This window comes from Pogoniulus pusillus, chromosome 41 (genome assembly GCF_015220805.1).
Source record: "Pogoniulus pusillus isolate bPogPus1 chromosome 41, bPogPus1.pri, whole genome shotgun sequence".
In the NCBI taxonomy this organism is placed as follows: domain Eukaryota; kingdom Metazoa; phylum Chordata; class Aves; order Piciformes; family Lybiidae; genus Pogoniulus; species Pogoniulus pusillus.
Window position 1 is genome coordinate 6,894,896 of NC_087304.1, and position 17,665 is coordinate 6,912,560.

At 67.2% G+C, this 17,665-nt stretch overlaps 1 protein-coding gene across 1 annotated transcript; it reads left to right on the forward strand.

Annotated features, from left to right (window-relative positions):
* Window positions 1–3,450: 3,450 nt before the first annotated feature.
* On the forward strand, window positions 3,451–16,927 carry MKNK2 (MAPK interacting serine/threonine kinase 2). The gene is made up of 14 exons (XM_064175421.1): window positions 3,451–3,528; window positions 3,655–3,859; window positions 5,956–6,037; window positions 6,161–6,262; window positions 6,434–6,531; window positions 7,467–7,546; window positions 8,397–8,470; window positions 8,558–8,662; window positions 8,977–9,032; window positions 9,416–9,511; window positions 11,961–12,155; window positions 12,261–12,425; window positions 12,530–12,573; window positions 13,004–16,927. The coding sequence occupies exons 2-14, from the start codon at window positions 3,812–3,814 to the stop codon at window positions 13,269–13,271; spliced, it is 1,413 nt and encodes a 470-aa protein (XP_064031491.1). The 5' UTR covers window positions 3,451–3,528; window positions 3,655–3,811; the 3' UTR covers window positions 13,272–16,927.
* Window positions 16,928–17,665: the final 738 nt, after the last annotated feature.

Sequence of the window (17,665 nt, forward strand, 5' to 3'; positions counted from 1 at the left end):
GGGCTGGGAGGGAGCTGGGGGGGAGCAGTGTGGGGCAGAGGAGGGTGAGAGAGACCTCACTGCTCTCTGCAGCTGCCTGAGAGGAGGCTGCAGCTGGGGCGGGGGGGGGGTTGGGCTCTGCTGCCTGGGGTCAGGGCACAAGAGGAGAGGAAATGTCCTCAGGCTGCCCCAGGGCAGGGTTAGGTTGGAGCTGAGGAACAATTCCTTTGCTGCCAGAGTGGTCAGGGCTTGGCAGAGGCTGCCCAGGGAGGTGGAGGTGTGCCCATGCCTGGAGGTGTTCCTGAACCGTGTGCCCATGGCACCTGGGGCCATGGTTTGGTGCCCATAGGTTGGTGCTGGACTGGATGCCCTCAGAGAGCTTCTCCAACCCAAACACTTCTCTGGTTCTATCTCCAGCTCCACACTGGTGCAGGTCTCTTGGCACTGGCAACCTGGGAAGAGAGCTGTGGAGAAGGGGAGCATGTCCCAGTGCTGTGCCCTGCCCTGGCATGAGACCCCAGCCAGATGGCACTGAGCATTTGCTCCCTGCCCTGGAGTCTGAGACCTGAGGCTTTCTCCACGCCTGGATGCAAACCTCACCCACAGCCCCACAGCTGGAGGAAGCTGCCCCACGCACCACTGCCTCCTGCCACCCCTTGGAACCAGCCTGAGTGGTCCTGGCATTGCCCAGCCCTTCCTGGGTAGAGGCCTTCCAGCAGTGTGGGAGGCAGCAGGCCGAGAGCATGCAGTGAGTGCAGTGTGAGCATGCAGAGAGCCCAGGAGCTTGCAGGGGATGAATGCAGTGAGAATGCAGTGAGAATGCAGAATGCAGGCCAGGAGCTTGCAGGAAGCGAGCAAGCAGTGTGAGCAGTGAGCATGCAGTTGAGAAGGCAGTGGGTGAGCAAAGAGGCCAGGAGCATGCAGAGTGAACAGTGAGCATTGAACACAAGCAGTGATCACAGGGGAGCATACAGTGAACTTGCAGTGACACTGCAGTGAGCATGCAGAGGCCAGGAGCACGCAGGGGCAAAGAATGAGAGTGGAGAGCAAGCAGTGAGCAAGCAGTGAGCCTGCAGTGACTGCAGGCACGGAGAGAGCATCGGGCAGGGAGCATCCAACGTGCAGAGGACACACGAAGGACCTGCAGGTGACAGGCAGCCCACACAGAGCATGCAGGCAGCAGGCAGGCAGAGAGCAGGCAGGCACCGCACACGACTGCTCCGAGGGCACGCCGAGGGGCTGGGCAAGCTGCCGGGCACCCCGGGTATCCCCGCTGTGTGCTGGGCACCCCCTGGGTGGCTGCCCTGGGGCCGCGGGTGCCGGCTCCGCCGCCCTGTCATTACCGGCCCGGTGACCTACATGGCAGCGTGCGCAATCGGGCAGGCATGCGGCTCGGCTCCTCCGCCGCGCCGGAGCTGCCCGACCGGTGCCCAGCGGCCGGCAGGCTCCGCGGCCTCGGCCCCGGGCCCCGTCCTTGTTCCTCCCGAAACCCTGGGAGCCGAAACCCCGCAAAGCCGAGGGGGGGACTGGGGCCAGCAGGCTTCGCAGCACCGTCCCGGTCCCCTCCCTTGTGCCCTCTGCCCGTCCCCTGTCCCTCCTCAAACCCCGGGAGCCGAACCTCTGCGGGGGGACTGGGGGCAGCGCCGCCCCTGCCCCGCTCTGACCCCAGCCCGGGCTAAGCGGGGAGCCGCCGTCGGGCAGGTCGGGGGTGCCCGGCGGTGAGCAGCCACCGGCGCTGGGCAAACCCGGGACTCTGGCTGCGTTCGGAGGGTCTAGGGGAGCCGGAGAGCGGCAGGACCCTAACGGTGGCCTCATGCCAGGCTGCCACCCGTGGGCCTGGGGGGCAAGCGGGGTCTGCAAACCCCCAGGCAGCAGGGAGGAAGGAGGAGAAGCTGCTGGGGGGCAAAGTGCGACGGCAGAGCTGAGCTGAGCTGAGCTGAGCTGAGCGGAGCAGCCGAGGCGGGGGGCAGCAGCCGGGGCGGGGGGGGAAACCGCCGGGGGGGCAGTGCGCGGCGCCGCGGGGACCCGCGGGGAGCCTCCGGGGCGGTGCGGCGGGGCCCGGCGGGGCCGCAATGGCGACCGGAGCGCAGCCAATGCGCGGCGCGGGCGGTGAAGTCATGCGGCGGCGGGCGGGGGGCGGGCGGGGGGCGGCCGCCATTGGCCCCGCTCGGCCCCGGGCTGGCGTCACGCGAGGCGGGGCCGGGGCCGCCGAGGAACGGGACACCCACGACGGCCGCCCACGGTGCCACCGAGCCTGCGGCGGGGGGCGCGGGTGTCTGGCTCCCGAGGCGCCCCCGCCCCACGCACACGGCCTGGGCGCCGCTCGCCGGGGAGCAGAGGGAGGGGACCCTGAGCCCTGCTGCCCCCCGCCCGCGCCCGGCTGAGCACTGCTGCGCTCACTGCATGCGTGAGCTGGGCAGGGGGCGGGGGCAGCGCCAGCTCCCCCCGCCCTGCCCCGGGCCCTGGGGCTGCAGCAGACGAGCAGAGCTGCAGCGTCCTTGTCCCCTGCTGGAGCTGGGGGGGCGACCCCAATGGGTGTCCCAGTTCCTGGGTGCAGAGGGCACACCCCCAGGGGTGCCCACGTCCCTGTGCCCAGGTCCTTGTGCCCAGGTGTGAGATGCGGGGATGTTGGGGTGCCAGCAGGGAGGGTCGTTGTCCCCTGGTGTAGTGCAGGGGGTGCCAGGAGGTGCCTCTGACCCTGGGGTGCAGTGCAGGGGGTGCCAGGGGGTGCTTCTGACCCTGGGGTGCAGTGCAGGGGGTGCCAGGGGGTGCTTCTGACTCTGGGGTGCAGTGCAGGGGGTGCCAGGAGGTGCCTCTGACCCTGGGGTGCAGTGCAGGGGGTGCCAGGGGGTGCTTCTGACTCTGGGGTGCAGTGCAGGGGGTGCCAGGGGGTGCTTCTGACTCTGGGGTGCAGTGCAGGGGGTGCCAGGGGGTGCTTCTGACTCTGGGGTGCAGTGCAGGGGTTGCTGAGGGGTGCCCCCGCCCCTGACGGTGGCACAGGAGGCTGTCCCGGTGCGGGGAGCCCCCCGGGGGAGTGTTCTGGGCTCCTCGCCCCCCGCCATTGCAGCTCAGGAGGGTGCCCGAGGGGTGCGGGGGGGGTCCGGGTCCGTGGAGCAGCACCGAGGGGTGATAGGGGTCGAGGGGTGCCCACAGCGCGGGGGGAGGGGGCTGTGTCCCGGCGAGTACCCGCGGGGGTTGTCCTCGTCCCGGGTGTTCACGGGGAGGGTTTGTGTCGCCCGTGGGGGACGTTGGGGGGCAAGTACCGAGTGGGGGGGTCTCGAATATCCCCAGCGGGGGGTGCCCGGGCAGAGAGGGGGGTTCGAGTGCCCGGGGGAGGGGTTACCCCGTCCCGATCCTCAGCGCGGGGGTGCCCGGGGCGGCGGGGCCCGGCGGGGGCGGTGCGGGGCCGTGCGGGGCGGGCCCTGGCCGTGGCTATAAAGGCTGCCGGGGGCGGCGGCGGCGCGTCCCCTCCCGGTGGCGGCGGAGCGGAGCGGGCGGCGGTGCGGGCTGCGGTACCACCAGCAGCGGCGGCTCTGCGGGGCCGCGCCGGTGAGCGCCGCCGGGCCGGACCGGGCCGGGGTTGGGGGTGGGGAATCGAACTGGATGGGGGGGTCCGTGCGGAGCCGCAGCCATCTGACCTCCCCCTTCCCCCCTGCGTCCGCTCCTCTCCCGCAGATCTCGGCCACCCCCCGGACTCCCTCCGGCTCTGCCCGTCCCTCCGCCTCCGCCTCCCCTCCCTCCCCGCCCGCCCCGTTTGTTGTTTTGGGTCTTTCTCTGTCCCCCCACATTTCGCCCCGCAACGCCGCCCCCCGCCCGCCCCCCCCGCAGCAAGATGGTGCAGAAGAAATCCGAGATCCCAGGGTTCCGCCGCTCCTTCCAGGTAGGCTCCGCTCCTCGCCGGGGGCTCCGGGGGCGTTCCGGGGCGCTGCGGGGCCGCGCTGCGGGCAGGGCCGGTGCGGGCCCGCGGCGGACGGATCCTGCGCTCTGCGGCGCCCTGCTCCGCAGCCGCTGCCCGGGGTCGGGAGGTGGGGGCGAGCGGCCTTTTACGTGCCCCCCCCGGGCACCCTCCATGGGGAGGGAAGCGCCGTGGGTGCTGCCACCCATAGCGGGCAGCGGCCTGCGTCCGTCCCTTCCCCCCAGTCCCTCTGCCCCAGGCGCTGGGGTGAGCTCGGGGGTCGGATTTGCAGCCCCCCCCCGCCCGGGGTGGGCACTGGGATGCTGCAGAGAACCTTTGCTGGGGCATCCTCGTGGTGCGTGGGGGGATGGGTGGGGGAAGTGCTGCTGTGTGTCCCCTCCCAGCTTCGCCATTTGCCCCTGATGTGCGGGCAGGGGGCTGGGGGGCGGGGGGGGGCTGGCTGCGAGGTGGGGAGCGCAGGGGCTCCCCGGGCCTAGGGCTGGCACTGCACCTGGTGCCAGGGCCTGATGCTGGCAGCGCGGTGCCCGCGCTCCTCCGGCGCAGGCTGCGGCCGCACGCAGCGGCTGAGGCTGTCCGGGCACAGGGGTCCCTGGCACCGCGGCGCTGGGGGCTGCGGGGGGGCCGCAGGCGGCGGGCGCTGGTGCCCGGTGCCGGTGCCGGTGCCGGTGCGCGCCCGGGCGGCTCGCTGGGAGCTTTGTTTAGTTTGGCTGCGGCGCTGCGAGCGCTGCTGGGAGCCCCCCCCAGGCCCGCTCGGCTTATTTTAGCTGACATCTAATCCTGCTCCGAAGGCTTTGGGCTGGGGGTTGGCTCCCTCCCCAGCACACCCACCCCTCCTGTGCCCCCCCCGGGTGGCTGGGGCTGGGGACAAGGAGGGGGCACCTCTGGTGTAGCAATGTCCACCCTGCGCCTCCCATCCCCCAAAGCTTTTGTGTGTCGGGGCTGTGGCAGCTGGCAGGGCCTCCTGTGCCCTCCCCTCCATGCCCTCTGTGTGCCCCCTCTGTAACCAACCCTTCTCCACCCCCACCCCGGGAGGCCTCATCCTGCCCGCGGCGCCGGCACTGGGGCCAGGGCTGCTTGTCCCGGGGGGCGACAGCGCCGCTGCGGGACCAGGGCTGGGGGGTGGCAGTTGAGGGGTGCTGCCCTCTGCACATTCAGGTTAACTGGGGGGGGCTAAGCTGGCAGAGCGCTGGGCAAGAGGAGTTTGGCCCCCATAGGTCTGGAGTGGTGCTTGGTGAGGGGATGCTGCCAGTGCGACCCCCACCCGGCACCACGAAGGGGACCCCCCTGCCCCCCCAGGAGCTGCCCTGGCAGTAAGTGGGTACCTTCTGGGTGTTTCTGGTGCTGATGGCTGGGGCTGGCAGCTGGCCTGGGCACCGGGCACCGGGGCGGGCTCGGGAGCGCCGCCGGCAGCTGCCACCTCCACCCAAACACATTTCGTAACCCCGCGGAGGATGAGGCCCCCTCCCCGCCCTGGACGGGTCCTCCCCGTGCATCCCACGGGGCAGGGGGGCACCATGTGCCCTTGAGTGCTGGCATCAGAGCCAGCAGGGCTCGGGGCGGGGGAGGCAGCAGTGCCCGTGCCCTTTGCTCGTAGTGGGGCACGGGGGGGGGGGTTGAATGGGGCCCGATCCTGCCAGCTCACAGAGGTCTCTCCTGAGTTACACCCGAGTGGGGCTCAGCAGGCTCAGCCCACCGTGACCTTGCGGGGGGCTGGGAGGTGTGGGGGCCCTGGCACCCGTCCTGCCCTGTGCTCTGGCTGCCTCCCCCTCACCAGCCGAGGCCTGGGTTTGGGCTGGGCTGGGCAGCCTTGAGCCCTCTCCTCAGCCCCCGCACGCTGGTGTGGAGGGAGGCCTGACCTGGCAGCACCATCCCCATCAGGAGATGCAGTCAAACCCTCCCTCCTCCTCCTCCTCCAGCTCTGCCTGGGGCTCTGCCTTGTCCCACCGTGTGCCAGCAGGGCAGGCGGGCAGGGTGTATGCCAGGGCCAGGAGTGTGCCAGGCTCGGTGCCTGTGCTGGCTGAGCCAGTGGCTGCCATCTCCCTGCCGTTCTCACCCCCCAGGGCCAAAACCCCTTCGACCTGGAGTTTGAGCAGTCCAACCACCTGGAGCCTGTGTTCAACTTCGAGTGCCCTCCCCGCCCCGGTGAGCCCCTGCTGCCTCCTCCCGCCCCACGCCACAGGCTGCTGGCACTTTGCCTTGCCCCGCGGGCTTCGGGGGCTGCCCGGGGGGGCTGGCAGGGGGCACTGAGGCTTTGCCCCCGCACAGACATGCCCTCCAGCCAGCCCATCGACATCCCCGACGCCAAGAAGAGGAACAAGAAGAAGAAGCGCTGCAGAGCCACCGACAGCTTCTCGGGCAGGTTCGAAGGTGCGCAGGGCTGCCCACCGGGCACCAGGGGCGTCCTCCCCTGCCCAGTCTGGGGCTGCCCAGGCCTTGGGGATAAATGCCCTTCCCCCCCCCTCCCTGGGAGAAAGCAGAGCTGTGGCTGTGCCACGCCACGGTGGGGCAGTGGTTCAGGTGAGCTCCTTGCTCTGGCAGATGTGTACCAGCTGCAGGAGGAGGTGCTGGGCGAAGGAGCCCATGCCAGGGTGCAGTCCTGCGTGAACCTCATCACCAACAAGGAGTATGCAGTGAAGGTAAAGCTCAGGGCTGCAGCCCAGGCCCTGCCAGCTCCTGCCTCAGCTTCCCTCTCTGCCCTTCATAGCTCAGCCTCCCCCAGCTCCCACTGCCATCTGGTGCTGGCACAGGACCATGGCTGCCTGGGCTGGAGGGGAAGGAGCGGGACAGGAGCACGATGGGGCCAGGCCGTGCTGGTGGCACACCACCCTCTGCCAGTGCCTGGCCCTGGCACCTGCCCACGCTGCTCTCCCTCTAGGTGAGGGCAGGCAGGGGCTGAAGTAAACGCTTGGGACGCGCCAGGGGGCTGGGGGCAAGCAGGGGCCTGTGGTGCTGCCAGGGTGGGCAGCTCCTGCTCACCCCGGGGAGCTCTCTGTGCCCCGGTGAGGATGTGGGCACCAGAGGGGGTTGGGGAGGGTGGTCCTGTGGTCCTGCAGCCCATGGCATGAGGGGGCTGGGCGCTGTGTCAAACTGCAGCCATATGCCAGGGGACCCTGGCATCCCCCGTGGCTCTGGGGGTGCTTCTGGGTGCCCCAGTGAGGCAGTGGGGGGCATTCAGTGCCCTGTGCGTGCCAGAGGGCTTGGGCCAGTAGGAACCCGCAGCTCTTTGCCCACGAGGCTGTGAGTGGGGACCCCTTTCCCACCCCATGGCACGTCCACCTGGCACCCGCCGTGCCAGCCCCGGGTGCCAGCGCCCATGGTTCAAAGTGTGCCCCTCTGTCCCCGGGACTCGCCGTGCCGGGGCTGGGCTGTGTCTCGGGGACTCGCCTTGGCCGGCCGGGAGGGAGAGGCTTGGCACTGCCCCCGGGAACAGCCTGTTCTGCTGCCTTAACCCCTTCGGGCGCCCTCTCCGCCCTCCTCTGCCCAGCCCCGGTGGCCCCTGGCACTGCCCGGGTGGGGGTGCGCTGGTGGCTGCCCTCTCCCCGGCCTGACCCTCCCCCCCCCGGCCTTGCAGATCATAGAGAAGCGCCTGGGGCACATCCGCAGCAGAGTGTTCCGGGAGGTGGAGATGCTGTACCAGTGCCAGGGACACAGGTATGGCACCGCCCCGAGGGCATGGCGGGGGGCACGCAGGGTCCTGACAGCTGCCGCAGCCTCAACACACAAAACTTTTGTGGGGGTGGGAGGCCTGGGGTGGACCCTGCCACACCCGACCTGTCCCCTGGCTTGTCCCCCAGCCCCCCTAGAAGGTAGTAGGCTGAGCCCAGGCCGACCCTCGCGGCCCCCGTGCCAGGCTGCCCTCCCATGCCTGCTCCCAGGGTTTTGCCGTGCCAAAGGGGGGGCTGCAGAGGCCGGGTTGGAGCCATGCCAAGGAGCCAGCCGAGCCTCTGCTGCTGCACTCGGGGTCCTGCCGCGGCGAGCTGCGGAGCAGGGCTGGAGCTGGGGGGGACACAGGAGCCAGGAGGGGCTATGAGCAGCCAGGGAGCTCAGCTGGGTGCCCACAGTGCCCCTGCCCCCTGGAATGCAGCTGGGGGGGCCCTGGCCGGGTGCTTTCCATCACTGAAAAGCCAATTCTTGCTGTCCTACATCCCACCCTGGGGACCTGGGCTGTGAGGAGAGGGGATGGGGGGGGAGGATTTGGGGAAGGGAGGTTTGGGGGGGAGGTTTGTGTGTATGGAGAGGTTTGCTGGGGGGAGGTTTGTCGGGGGGGGGAGGACTCTGTGTGTGTGGAGGTTTGTGTGTATGGAGAGGTTTGCTGGGGGGAGGTTTGTCGGGGGGGGGAGGACTCTGTGTGTGTGGAGGTTTGTGTGTATGGAGAGGTTTGCTGGGGGGAGGTTTGTTGGGGCGGGGGGAGGACTCTGTGTGTGTGGAGGTTTGTGTGTATGGAGAGGTTTGCTGGGGGGGGAGGTTTTTGGGGCTGCTGAGCTCAGGCTGCCCCTGGCAGGAACGTCCTGGAGCTGATTGAGTTCTTCGAGGAGGAGGAGAGGTTCTACCTGGTGTTTGAGAAGATGAGAGGAGGTGAGGGCAGCGTGGTGGGGCCTGGGGGCAGTCCGAGTGGCAGTGCCCCCCCGGCACGAGTGCCCACTCTCTGTGGCCCTGCCGCAGGCTCCATCCTGACCCACATCCACCGGCGCCGCCACTTCAACGAGCTGGAGGCCAGCGAGGTGGTGCAGGACATCGCCAGCGCCCTGCACTTCCTGCACAACAAAGGTCAGCTGCACCCGGGGCGGCTGGCACCTGCTCCCCAGAGTGCCCCTGCCCGAGGGACGGTGCCAGCCGCGGGCACAGGGTCAGCCCCAGCTGCATCACGGGGGAGGCTTCTGGCGGCTCCGGAGCCTGTTCCTCCGGTCGGGTCGGGGTTTGGGGCCAGCAGCAATTCCTGCTCTGTGCCACCCTGCAGGTAGTGGTTTGGGGTGGGGAGGGAGGGGTCCCGGTGCCACCCCCAGGCCTTTCAGCGTGGAGCATTGTAGCAGGGGAGGGGGGAGGAGTTTTGCCTTCATTGTCTCTTCTCAACACCCCCCCAGGGATCGCACACAGGGATCTGAAACCAGAGAATATTCTGTGTGAGAGCCCAGACCAGGTGAGCAGGCAGGGGTGGGTGGGCTCGGAGGTGCTGCCAGGGGGGCTGAGGGCTCCTGCCAGGGATGGTGGGCTTGGCAGTGCTGCCAGTGGTGCTGGGGGGTCCTGCCAGGGGTGCTGGGTGCTGCCTGGGGTGGGTGGGCACAGGGAGTCATGCCCGGGCTGCTGGGTGCAGGGGGTCCTGGCAAGGGGTGGTGGGCACAGGGAGTGGTGCCAGGGCTGCTGGGTGCAGGGGGTCGCTGCTGGCCCTGCTGTTGCAGTGCGTGGGGCGGTGTGAAGCAGGACACGACCTGGTGTCAGTGAGCAGCTGGGGCATGAGTGCCAGGCTGTGGTCCCCGTGGGGGCTCCTGGGGGGGTCACTGACCGCTCCTCGCCCCCCTCCAGGTCTCCCCAGTGAAGATTTGTGACTTTGACCTGGGAAGTGGCATCAAACTCAACGGCGACTGCTCCCCCATCTCCACCCCGGAGCTGCTCACCCCAGTAAGTGTGCCAGGGAGGGCTGGGGCTGGGCCGGGGGGCGTGGGGAGGAGGGGGCTGGCCCTGGTTGGCAGGTGGGAGCCTCCCCCCGCGTTGGTCCCACAGGGTTTTGAGCACGGGGCTGCATGCGGACGTCCCTGCCCGTCGCTGCCCTCCCTGCTGCTGCCCTGCCCGTCCCCCCCCGCGGCAGCGGGCGAGATGCGGTTACATAACGCGGGGGGGGCCGGGCCGGGGCGGTGCAGGGGGGGCTGGCACAGAGCCGGGGCTGGCACGGAGCCCGGGCTGCCGAGAGCCTTAGCAACAGCCAGCCCCGGTGGAGGCGGCCGTGGGGAGGCCACACTCGCGGGGAGAAGTGGGTCAGGAGAGAGGCTGGCAGGGGCTGGAGGCTGCTCTGGGCCCCTGCTTGTGGCTGCCAAGGGGCACTGAGCTCCCCCCACGGCCCTGTGCTGTGGGGTGCTGCGTGTGTGCCACGCAGACCCGCGGGGGGGGCGGCCCAGGAGGTTCCAGGGTGATCCTGACGTGGAGCCTCTCCCTGCTCGCCCCCCCGGCCCCTTATCGGCGGCAGCAGGGCGCCGCTGGCAGGGCGCTGCGCTGCACCCCCATGTTTTCAGGGTGCCTATGTGCCGGGGGGGCAGAGCCTGCCCGGTGCACGACGGCGGAGGTGGGGGGGGCAGACCGGCCCAGCCCTCTCTGGGTCCTCCACGTTTAGGCTCTTGCTGAGGCAGGAGGCGAATGCCTGAGGAGCCCCAAGCTGCCCGGCCGCGGGGCGCTGGGCTCGGCCCTGGTGTTTGCCTTGGGGGGCAGCAGCTGCGGCGGCTGCAGCGCTCCCGCTCCGTCCCGGGGCTCATTATCTGCTGCCTGCAGCCTCCCTCTGCCCTGGTCACGGGGCCCCGAGTGGGCTGCGGCTGACGTGCGGCGGCGGCAAGCCCCGGAGGGCCTCCCGGGAGCCGCGGGGGAACGGCAGAGGGGAACGGGAACGGCACTGGGGAAGAGAAGAGGGAGAGGGGAACGGGAGAGGAGAACGGGAACGGGAGAGGGGAACGGGAGAGGGGAACGGGAACGGCATTGGGGAAGAGAATAGGGAGAGGGGAACGGGAACGGGAGAGGGGAACGGGAACGGCATTGGGGAAGAGAATAGGGAGAGGGGAACGGGAACGGGAGAGGGGAACGGGAACGGCATTGGGGAAGAGAATAGGGAGAGGGGAACGGGAACGGGAGAGGGGAACGGGAACGGCATTGGGGAAGAGAATAGGGAGAGGGGAACGGGAACGGGAGAGGGGAACGCGACAGGAGAACAGGAACAGAAGAGAGGAAGAGGAGAGGCAAATGGGAACGGGAAAGGGGAATGGGATAGGAGAACAAGAAGAGGATAGAGGAAGGGGAAAGGGAAATGGGAAAGGCAGTGGGGAGTGAGATATGAGAAGAGGAACGGGAGAGGAAAATGGAAGCGGGAGAGGGGAACGGGAGAGGAGAACGGGAACGGGAGGGTGGAACAGGGCTGCTGCCTCTGCCGCTCCCTGCCCTGGCGTTAACTCCTCCAGCACCAGATCCCACCCCTGCGGAGCCCCTGCCCGCTCCGGGGGCTCTGCGGGCAGCAGGCAGGGCAGCAGGCAGGGCAGCAGGCAGGGCAGGCTCATCCTGCCTCGTCCTGCCTGCTCCTGCGCCTGCCCGCGGCCGCTCCCGGCGCTGGGACGGACGCGGAGCTGGCTGGGCGGTGGCAGTGGAGCTGCGGGGGGTGAGGCCTCGCCGGTGCTGCCCCGGAGCAGGCAACGCTCCTTCACGAGTGGGTTTTTTTGGCGTGGTAGCTGCCTGTGGGGTGACCCCCGGGGAGGCAGGGCTGTGGCCCGACGTGGGGTCGGTGCCCAGGGCACGGTGGCAAAGCTGCCTGGCATTGTCTGCTCTGCCAGGGGCAGACCTGGGCAGCAGCCACACCTGCAGCTTGGTTTCATAGACTCATGGCATGGGTCGGGTTGGAAAGGGCCTTAGAGATCATCCAGTGCCAACCTCCTGCCATGGGCAGGGACAGCTCCCACCAGCACAGGCTGCTTCAGGCCTCATCCAGTCTGGTCCTGAGCACCTCCAGGGAGGTTGTGGAGCACAGAAGCACAGAATGGGATCAAAGATCTGCTTCTGTGCTCCACAACCTCCCTGGGCAACCTGTGCCAGTCTCTCCCCACCCTCCCTGCTCCCCTCCCCCAGCCCAAAGCCATTGTTCCTCCTCCTGGCACTCCTTGTCCCAAGTCCCTCCCCAGCTCTCCTGCAGCCCCTTCAGGCACTGCAAGGCTGCTCTGAGGTCTCCCCCGGAGCCTTCTGCCCTCCAGGAGGTGCAGCACCACACCTCCAGCAGGACCCTCCCACACTTTCCCTCTCCAGCCAGCATGGCTCTTCCTGACTGCTCCCCCATCCCCTGGGGGGGTCCCCGTGCTGAGTCTGCCCCCACCTCTGCCCGCAGTGTGGCTCTGCAGAGTACATGGCCCCGGAGGTGGTGGAAGCCTTCAACGAGGAGGCCTCCATCTACGACAAGCGCTGTGACCTCTGGAGCCTGGGAGTCATCCTCTACATCATGCTGAGTGGGTACCCTCCCTTCGTGGGGCACTGCGGCTCCGACTGCGGCTGGGACCGGGGCGAGGCGTGCCACACCTGCCAGGTGCGTGGCGCAGGGCACCCCTGGCAGTGCCAGCACCCAGGGTTGCCTTGGCAGCACTGCTCTCAGCTGAGGCTCTCTCGTTTCCTCCCCCCCCCCCCCCCCCAGAACATGCTCTTTGAGAGCATCCAGGAGGGCAAGTACGAGTTCCCCGACAAGGACTGGGCACACATCTCCTTCGGAGCCAAAGACCTCATTTCCAAGCTGCTGGTGAGAGATGCCAAGAAGAGGCTCAGTGCAGCCCAGGTCCTGGAGCACCCCTGGGTGCGGGGGGTAAGTGTGACTGTGCCATGCCCCCTCTCCAACCCAAAAGCTGGGGTGGGAGATGCCCTGCCCTGGGGGGGTGCCTGGCACTGAGCAGCTGTGTGTCGTTGCAGTGTGCCCCGGACAATACCCTGCCGACCCCAATCATCCTGCAGAGGTGAGTGAGGGCTCTGGGGAGGACACACAGAGTCAGAATTGTCAGGGCTGGAAGGGACCCCAAGGCTCATCCAGTGCCAACCTCCCTGCCGTGGGGCAGGGACACCTCCCGGCAGCACAGGGGGCTCAAGGTCTCATCCAGCCTGGGGCTGAACACCTCCAGGGAGGTTGTGGAGCACAGAAGCACAGGATGGGATCGAAGAGCCCACAGCCTCCCTGGGCAGCCTGTGCCCAGGGCAGTGGCTGCAGTGTGTGCTTGGGGTTTAAGCCTGGGTTTTGGTGCCTAAGCAGTCCCGGGGTCGGGAGGGGATGCACACAGCAGGGGACACCTCCGTGTGGAATCCCAACATGGGCTGGTTGGAAGGGACCTTCGAGACCATCCAGTGCCAAGCCCCTGCCTGGCCCTGAGCTCCCTCCCCCACTCCCCCCAGGAACAGCAGTGCCAAAGAGCTCACCTGCTTCGCCGCCGAGGCCATCGCTGTCAACCGGCAGCTGACGCGGCGCGACGAGGACGAGGAGGAGGAGGCGGAGGAGGAAGCACGACCCATCATCATCAAAGCTACCTCACGGGCCATGCAGCTCTCCCCCCCCTCCGAGTCCAAGCTGGCCAAGCGGCGGCAGAAGAGCAGCCTGGCCAAGGCGGTGCCCGCCGGGCAGCAGCTGGTGGCCCCACTGGTCCTGGTGGCTGACCAAGCCTGAGCTGTGCCCTTCGTCCTGCTGTACCCCCCCACCTCCCTCCTCTTCCTCCTCTCTTCTTTTGCTTTCTTCCTTTCTCACTGCCCCCAGCCCCCCCGTTTGGCTGGTGCCGAGGTCAGCCTGGTCCCTGCGGCTGGTTTCCGGGGCCCTGCTGGCCTGGCAGCCTGGGGCGGGCAGAGGTCCCTGAAGAGCTTTCGTTTGTTTGTTTGTTTTCTAAGGTATTAAACCAAGGTGAGGAGGCTCCAGCCCGGGCGCAGCCGAGGACGTGACAGACACTCAGACTTCTCTTTGCTGACTTCTTAGTCTCTCCTCTGACATTTTTTTTTCACCCCCCCCTTCCTCCCTGACACCAAAGGACTCTTCGTGCCCGGGGGGCACTGCTGGGCAGATTTCAGCTCCTTCCAAACTGTGAACAAAAAGAAGACTCTCGGGGAGCTGCCTTCGACCCTTGGCCCTCCCCTCCTTGCTCCAGGTCTTTTCTCCAGTCGTGGGGTAGGACCCAGAGCCCCCTCCCAGGGGTGTGCCTGGGTGCGGGGAGCTCCGTCCCATGCCCGGGGGTGTCCCTGGCTGCGCTTTGTCGGAGGGGCTGGGGAGAGATGGTGCCAGTGAAGGGGGAGCAGTGCCCTGGTCCACCAAGCCAGCCTCTCTGCTCGGCACCCTGCTTCCAGAATGAGCTGCTCCCCTTTCCTGCAGCGCTCTCTTGCTCTGCTCTGCTGCCTGTTGGCTCTAAGCTGCCAGCTCTGCTTCCCCACAGGGCACGGAGAGAGTCTTCCTTTTCCTTCCCAGGCTCTGGCCGCGGCTCCGCGGGGTAAGGTCAGAGCTGGGGGGTGCACAGGGCTCTGGGGCTGTGCTCTTGCACTGGGTCGGGTGTTGGCACCTCCCTGCTCTAGGGGGGGCTGCTTGCTGATGGCTGTGCCCTCCTGGGAGGTGCAGGGAAGGTGAGGGAGCAGCAGGATGCTCTGTGGGAGGTGCAGGACCCATCTGGAAGAGCCTTGGCACCTGCTGCAGGATGCTGGGACCTGGTGTGGCTTTGGGCTGGCCCCGAGGCTGCTGTGGCAAGAGGGTCTGGAAGGGGCATGGAGGGTGCCAAGTGCCCAGGGGGTGCTAGTGAGCAGGTGGCCAGGCTGACGGCAGCAGCCAAGGACCACAGGGGAGCAGCATGTGGAGGGTTCAGGATGTGGAGCTGCAGGGTTTGGGGTCAGGGCAGCAGTGCCTGGGTCGTGCGGGGGCTCTGGGCAGCTGGGGGCATGCCCACGCCCAGGTCTGTTCAGGCAGGTGCCATGCATGGCATTGCCCTTCCCTCCGAGCCTGCCCTGGAGCCCGAGGAAGGGAAGGCAGGAGAGGAAGTGCCCCTTGGCAGTGCCCCTTGGCTGGGTTGTGCCACGCAGGGCTGGGTCCGTCCAGGCGAGCAGGGCTGGCCTGCAGCTCCCCCAGACCCTGCACCCAGCCAGAGCAGCAGCCTGCTGCCCTCTGCGGGCCGTGCCACTGTGCCAGCCCTGCTGCCCTCCCTGCAGGAGAAGGGAGGTGCCCCCTTCGGGAGCGGCCTTGGGTTTTTAACCCTTCCGACTCGGCCCTTGGCGCGGCAGAGCTGAGGCTCCGGGAGCTCGCTTCGGGCTGGGGCCAGCCGGGGGTGGGCAGGGGCTGTGGCAGCTCCTGTGCAGCTGCAGCCTGCTGGCAGCGATACTATGCAATGTGTGTTGGGTTTTGTTTCAGGGAGGTGTGTGAGAGTGCTCTTGGGGGATGATGATGGTGATGGAGCTTGGGGCAGGGACTATCTCTTCTCACCCTTTAGCCCTTCTGCTGGGCTGATATTTGATGGGCTGAGGGCAGCTTCCCTCTCTTCCCTCCCTGCCTTGCTCCCCCCCTCCAAAAAACTGCCTCACGCTTTTGCAATCTGCCCTCTTGCCCCAGCCTCACTGTGCAGGGTGAGGAGGAGGAGGAGCAAGGGTGGAGATCCCTCTCCTGTAGGCAGGCACCGCGGGGGCAGCCCCGAGAGGCCTCCTGTGGAAGAGGAGAAACAAAAGAGAAGCGAATCCCTCTGGGTGGTTAATTGCTCCTTGCCCTGCGCTCTCCTCCGCTCGGGGGGAGTTAGTTCCTCCTCGTCTTGCCTTGAGAAATACTTGAATGGCACTGCCTTGAGCTGGGGGCATGGAGGCTGGCATGGGTGTCCCAGGCTGCAGCCTGGGTCTGAAAGAGCAACCACAGCCACGAACAGAAGCAAAATAATGGTGGGAAGGGGGTGGGGATGGCAGGGGGTGGCAGGGGCATGCCTCTGGAATTCTCTTGGCCAGCGGAGTTTCTTTCTTCCCGGGCATTAAGGCTGGCACTGGGTGAGCCATGCTGGAGCTCATCCCCCTGGGGGCTTTGCTGCATGGGCACCCTCACCCAGGCATGCTGGCAGATGCTGTGGGCGTTCTGGCACCCAGGGAGCAGCCTCTGGGCTGGTTGCCTGGCACAGGGTGTTCAGCTGGGGGCTCAGTTAGGCTGTGGAGCTGTGGACCTGGCACTCCTGGCATGGCACTCGGAGGGGAGCTGGGATGGAAAGTGCCAAGCGACTCTGGCATGTGGCTGCCTGGCACAGGCTGTGCCCTGCAGAGGGGCCTTGAATGCCTCTGAAACACCTCTGGCCTTGACTCGTGGTGGTGCTGGGGACCCATGGGTGCCCAGCAGGGACAGGGCTTGGGAGCTCTGTCCTGGTCTCTTGGCTGGGAGGTGCTCGGGTTTGGGACCCAGGGGTGGTTGGTGGAGCCAGCACTTGGTACTGGGGAGGTGCTTGTGCTGGGTACCTCAGCAGGGCAAGGCTCAGCTGAGGAGATGGTGATGCCAGAGCCAGCCTTGCCCTTCCCCACCGCTGCCAGCACCCCTCTGGGTGGTGGTTTCCAGACAGATGCTTCCCTGATCTGTGTTCCAACCCTTCTGGCTAATGCCCTTCTTCCTCCTCTTCCTCTCCCGCAGCCTTCCCCCCTGCAGCATCTGTCCTGGAAGCCAACGCCGAGGAGCAGAGCAGACCTGAGCGCTTTGTGCTGTGTTTGGCTGCTTTGCTGCCCTCTCCTTGCGGCTGGAAGCGTTTTGGCTTCCCCTGCCCTCCCCCTGCCCACTAACTCGACCCCGAGCTGGTTAGAGAAGGTTACTGTGAAGATAACTTTTGGGGTGATTTTTTTTTTTCCTTTCTGTTTTTTTTGGTTTGATTTTGGTTTTGGTTTTTGTTTTGTTTTGTTTTTAATGGAAATAGGAGGGGAAAAAAAGCAAAGAAACCAACCCCCAACCCCCAGCCCCTTTTTTTTCCCTCCACTTTCCACTGGCTGAAGACTGCCAAAGCTTGGGCTGGGCAGGTGCTGGTTGGTTTGGGCAGCAGCAGCAGCAGCTCTCTGCTCAAGGAGGGGAGGGGAGGGGGGGGAGGGAAGGGCCTGGAGGGGAAGGGAAAAGGAAAAAAAAAATTTAAAAATTAAAAAAAAAAAAAAAAAAAAGGAAAAGGAAAAGGAAACAAAACCAAAACAACAAAACCACAGCAGAAACCCAACAGCAAACCAAGCACTTTACTGCTCGGCCCCGGGAGCTGCGGCAGCTGAGCTGAACTGCTCCTTCCTCACCAGTTGTTGCTGCCAGGATTTTGTACTCTGTTTTGTAAGAGTTTAATAAAAACCGATTGAGAAGCTGAAGGCCTGGGGGCAGCTGAGGGGCACAGGGGGCACAGGGGCAGCGGTGAGAAGTTGAAGCCCTGTGGGCAGCAGGGGGGGGCACAAGGGTAGGGGTGAGAAGTTGAAGCCCTGTGGGCAGCAGGGGGGGGCACAAGGGTAGGGGTGAGAAGTTGAAGCCCTGTGGGCAGCTTGGGGGGCACAGGGGGCAGGGGTGAGAAGTTGAAGCCCTGTGGGCAGCTTGGGGGGCACAGGGGGCAGGGGTGAGAAGTTGAAGCCCTGTGGGCAGCTTGGGGGGCACAGGGGGCAGGGGTGAGAAGTTGAAGCCCTGTGGGCAGCCTGGGGGGCACAGGGGGCAGGGGTGAGAAGTTGAAGCCCTGTGGGCAGCTTGGGGGGCACAGGGGGCAGGGGTGAGAAGTTGAAGCCCTGTGGGCAGCCTGGGGGGCACAGGGGGCAGGGGTGAGAAGCTGAAGCCCTGTGGGCAGCCTGGGGGGCACAGGGGGCAGGGGTGAGAAGCTGAAGCCCTGTGGGCAGCTTGGGGGCTGTGCTGGGGGGCGCAGGGGCCAGGTGGTGCCAGGGGGAAATGAACCTCCACGCACAGCCCCAGTGCTGCTGTTTGCCCACCAGCCTCGAGCACAGGCTCCAGCAGCTCCTCCTGAGAGATGCACGGAATGGGTTGGGTTGGAAAGGAGCTGAAAAGGTCATCTGGTGCCAACCCTCTCCCTGGCTTGGGCAAGGGCACCTCCCACCAGCACAGGGGAC

What these genes read in the sequence shown, in the direction of transcription:
- MKNK2 (XM_064175421.1), top strand. Translation starts at nt 3,812, where the DNA reads ATGGTGCAGAAGAAATCCGAGATCCCAGGGTTCCGCCGCTCCTTCCAG. An exon ending in GCACTTCCTGCACAACAAAG is followed by an intron (nt 8,663 to 8,976) that starts GTCAGCTGCACC and finishes ACACCCCCCCAG; the next exon opens with GGATCGCACACAGGGATCTG. An exon ending in CCCCGGAGCTGCTCACCCCA is followed by an intron (nt 9,512 to 11,960) that starts GTAAGTGTGCCA and finishes CTCTGCCCGCAG; the next exon opens with TGTGGCTCTGCAGAGTACAT.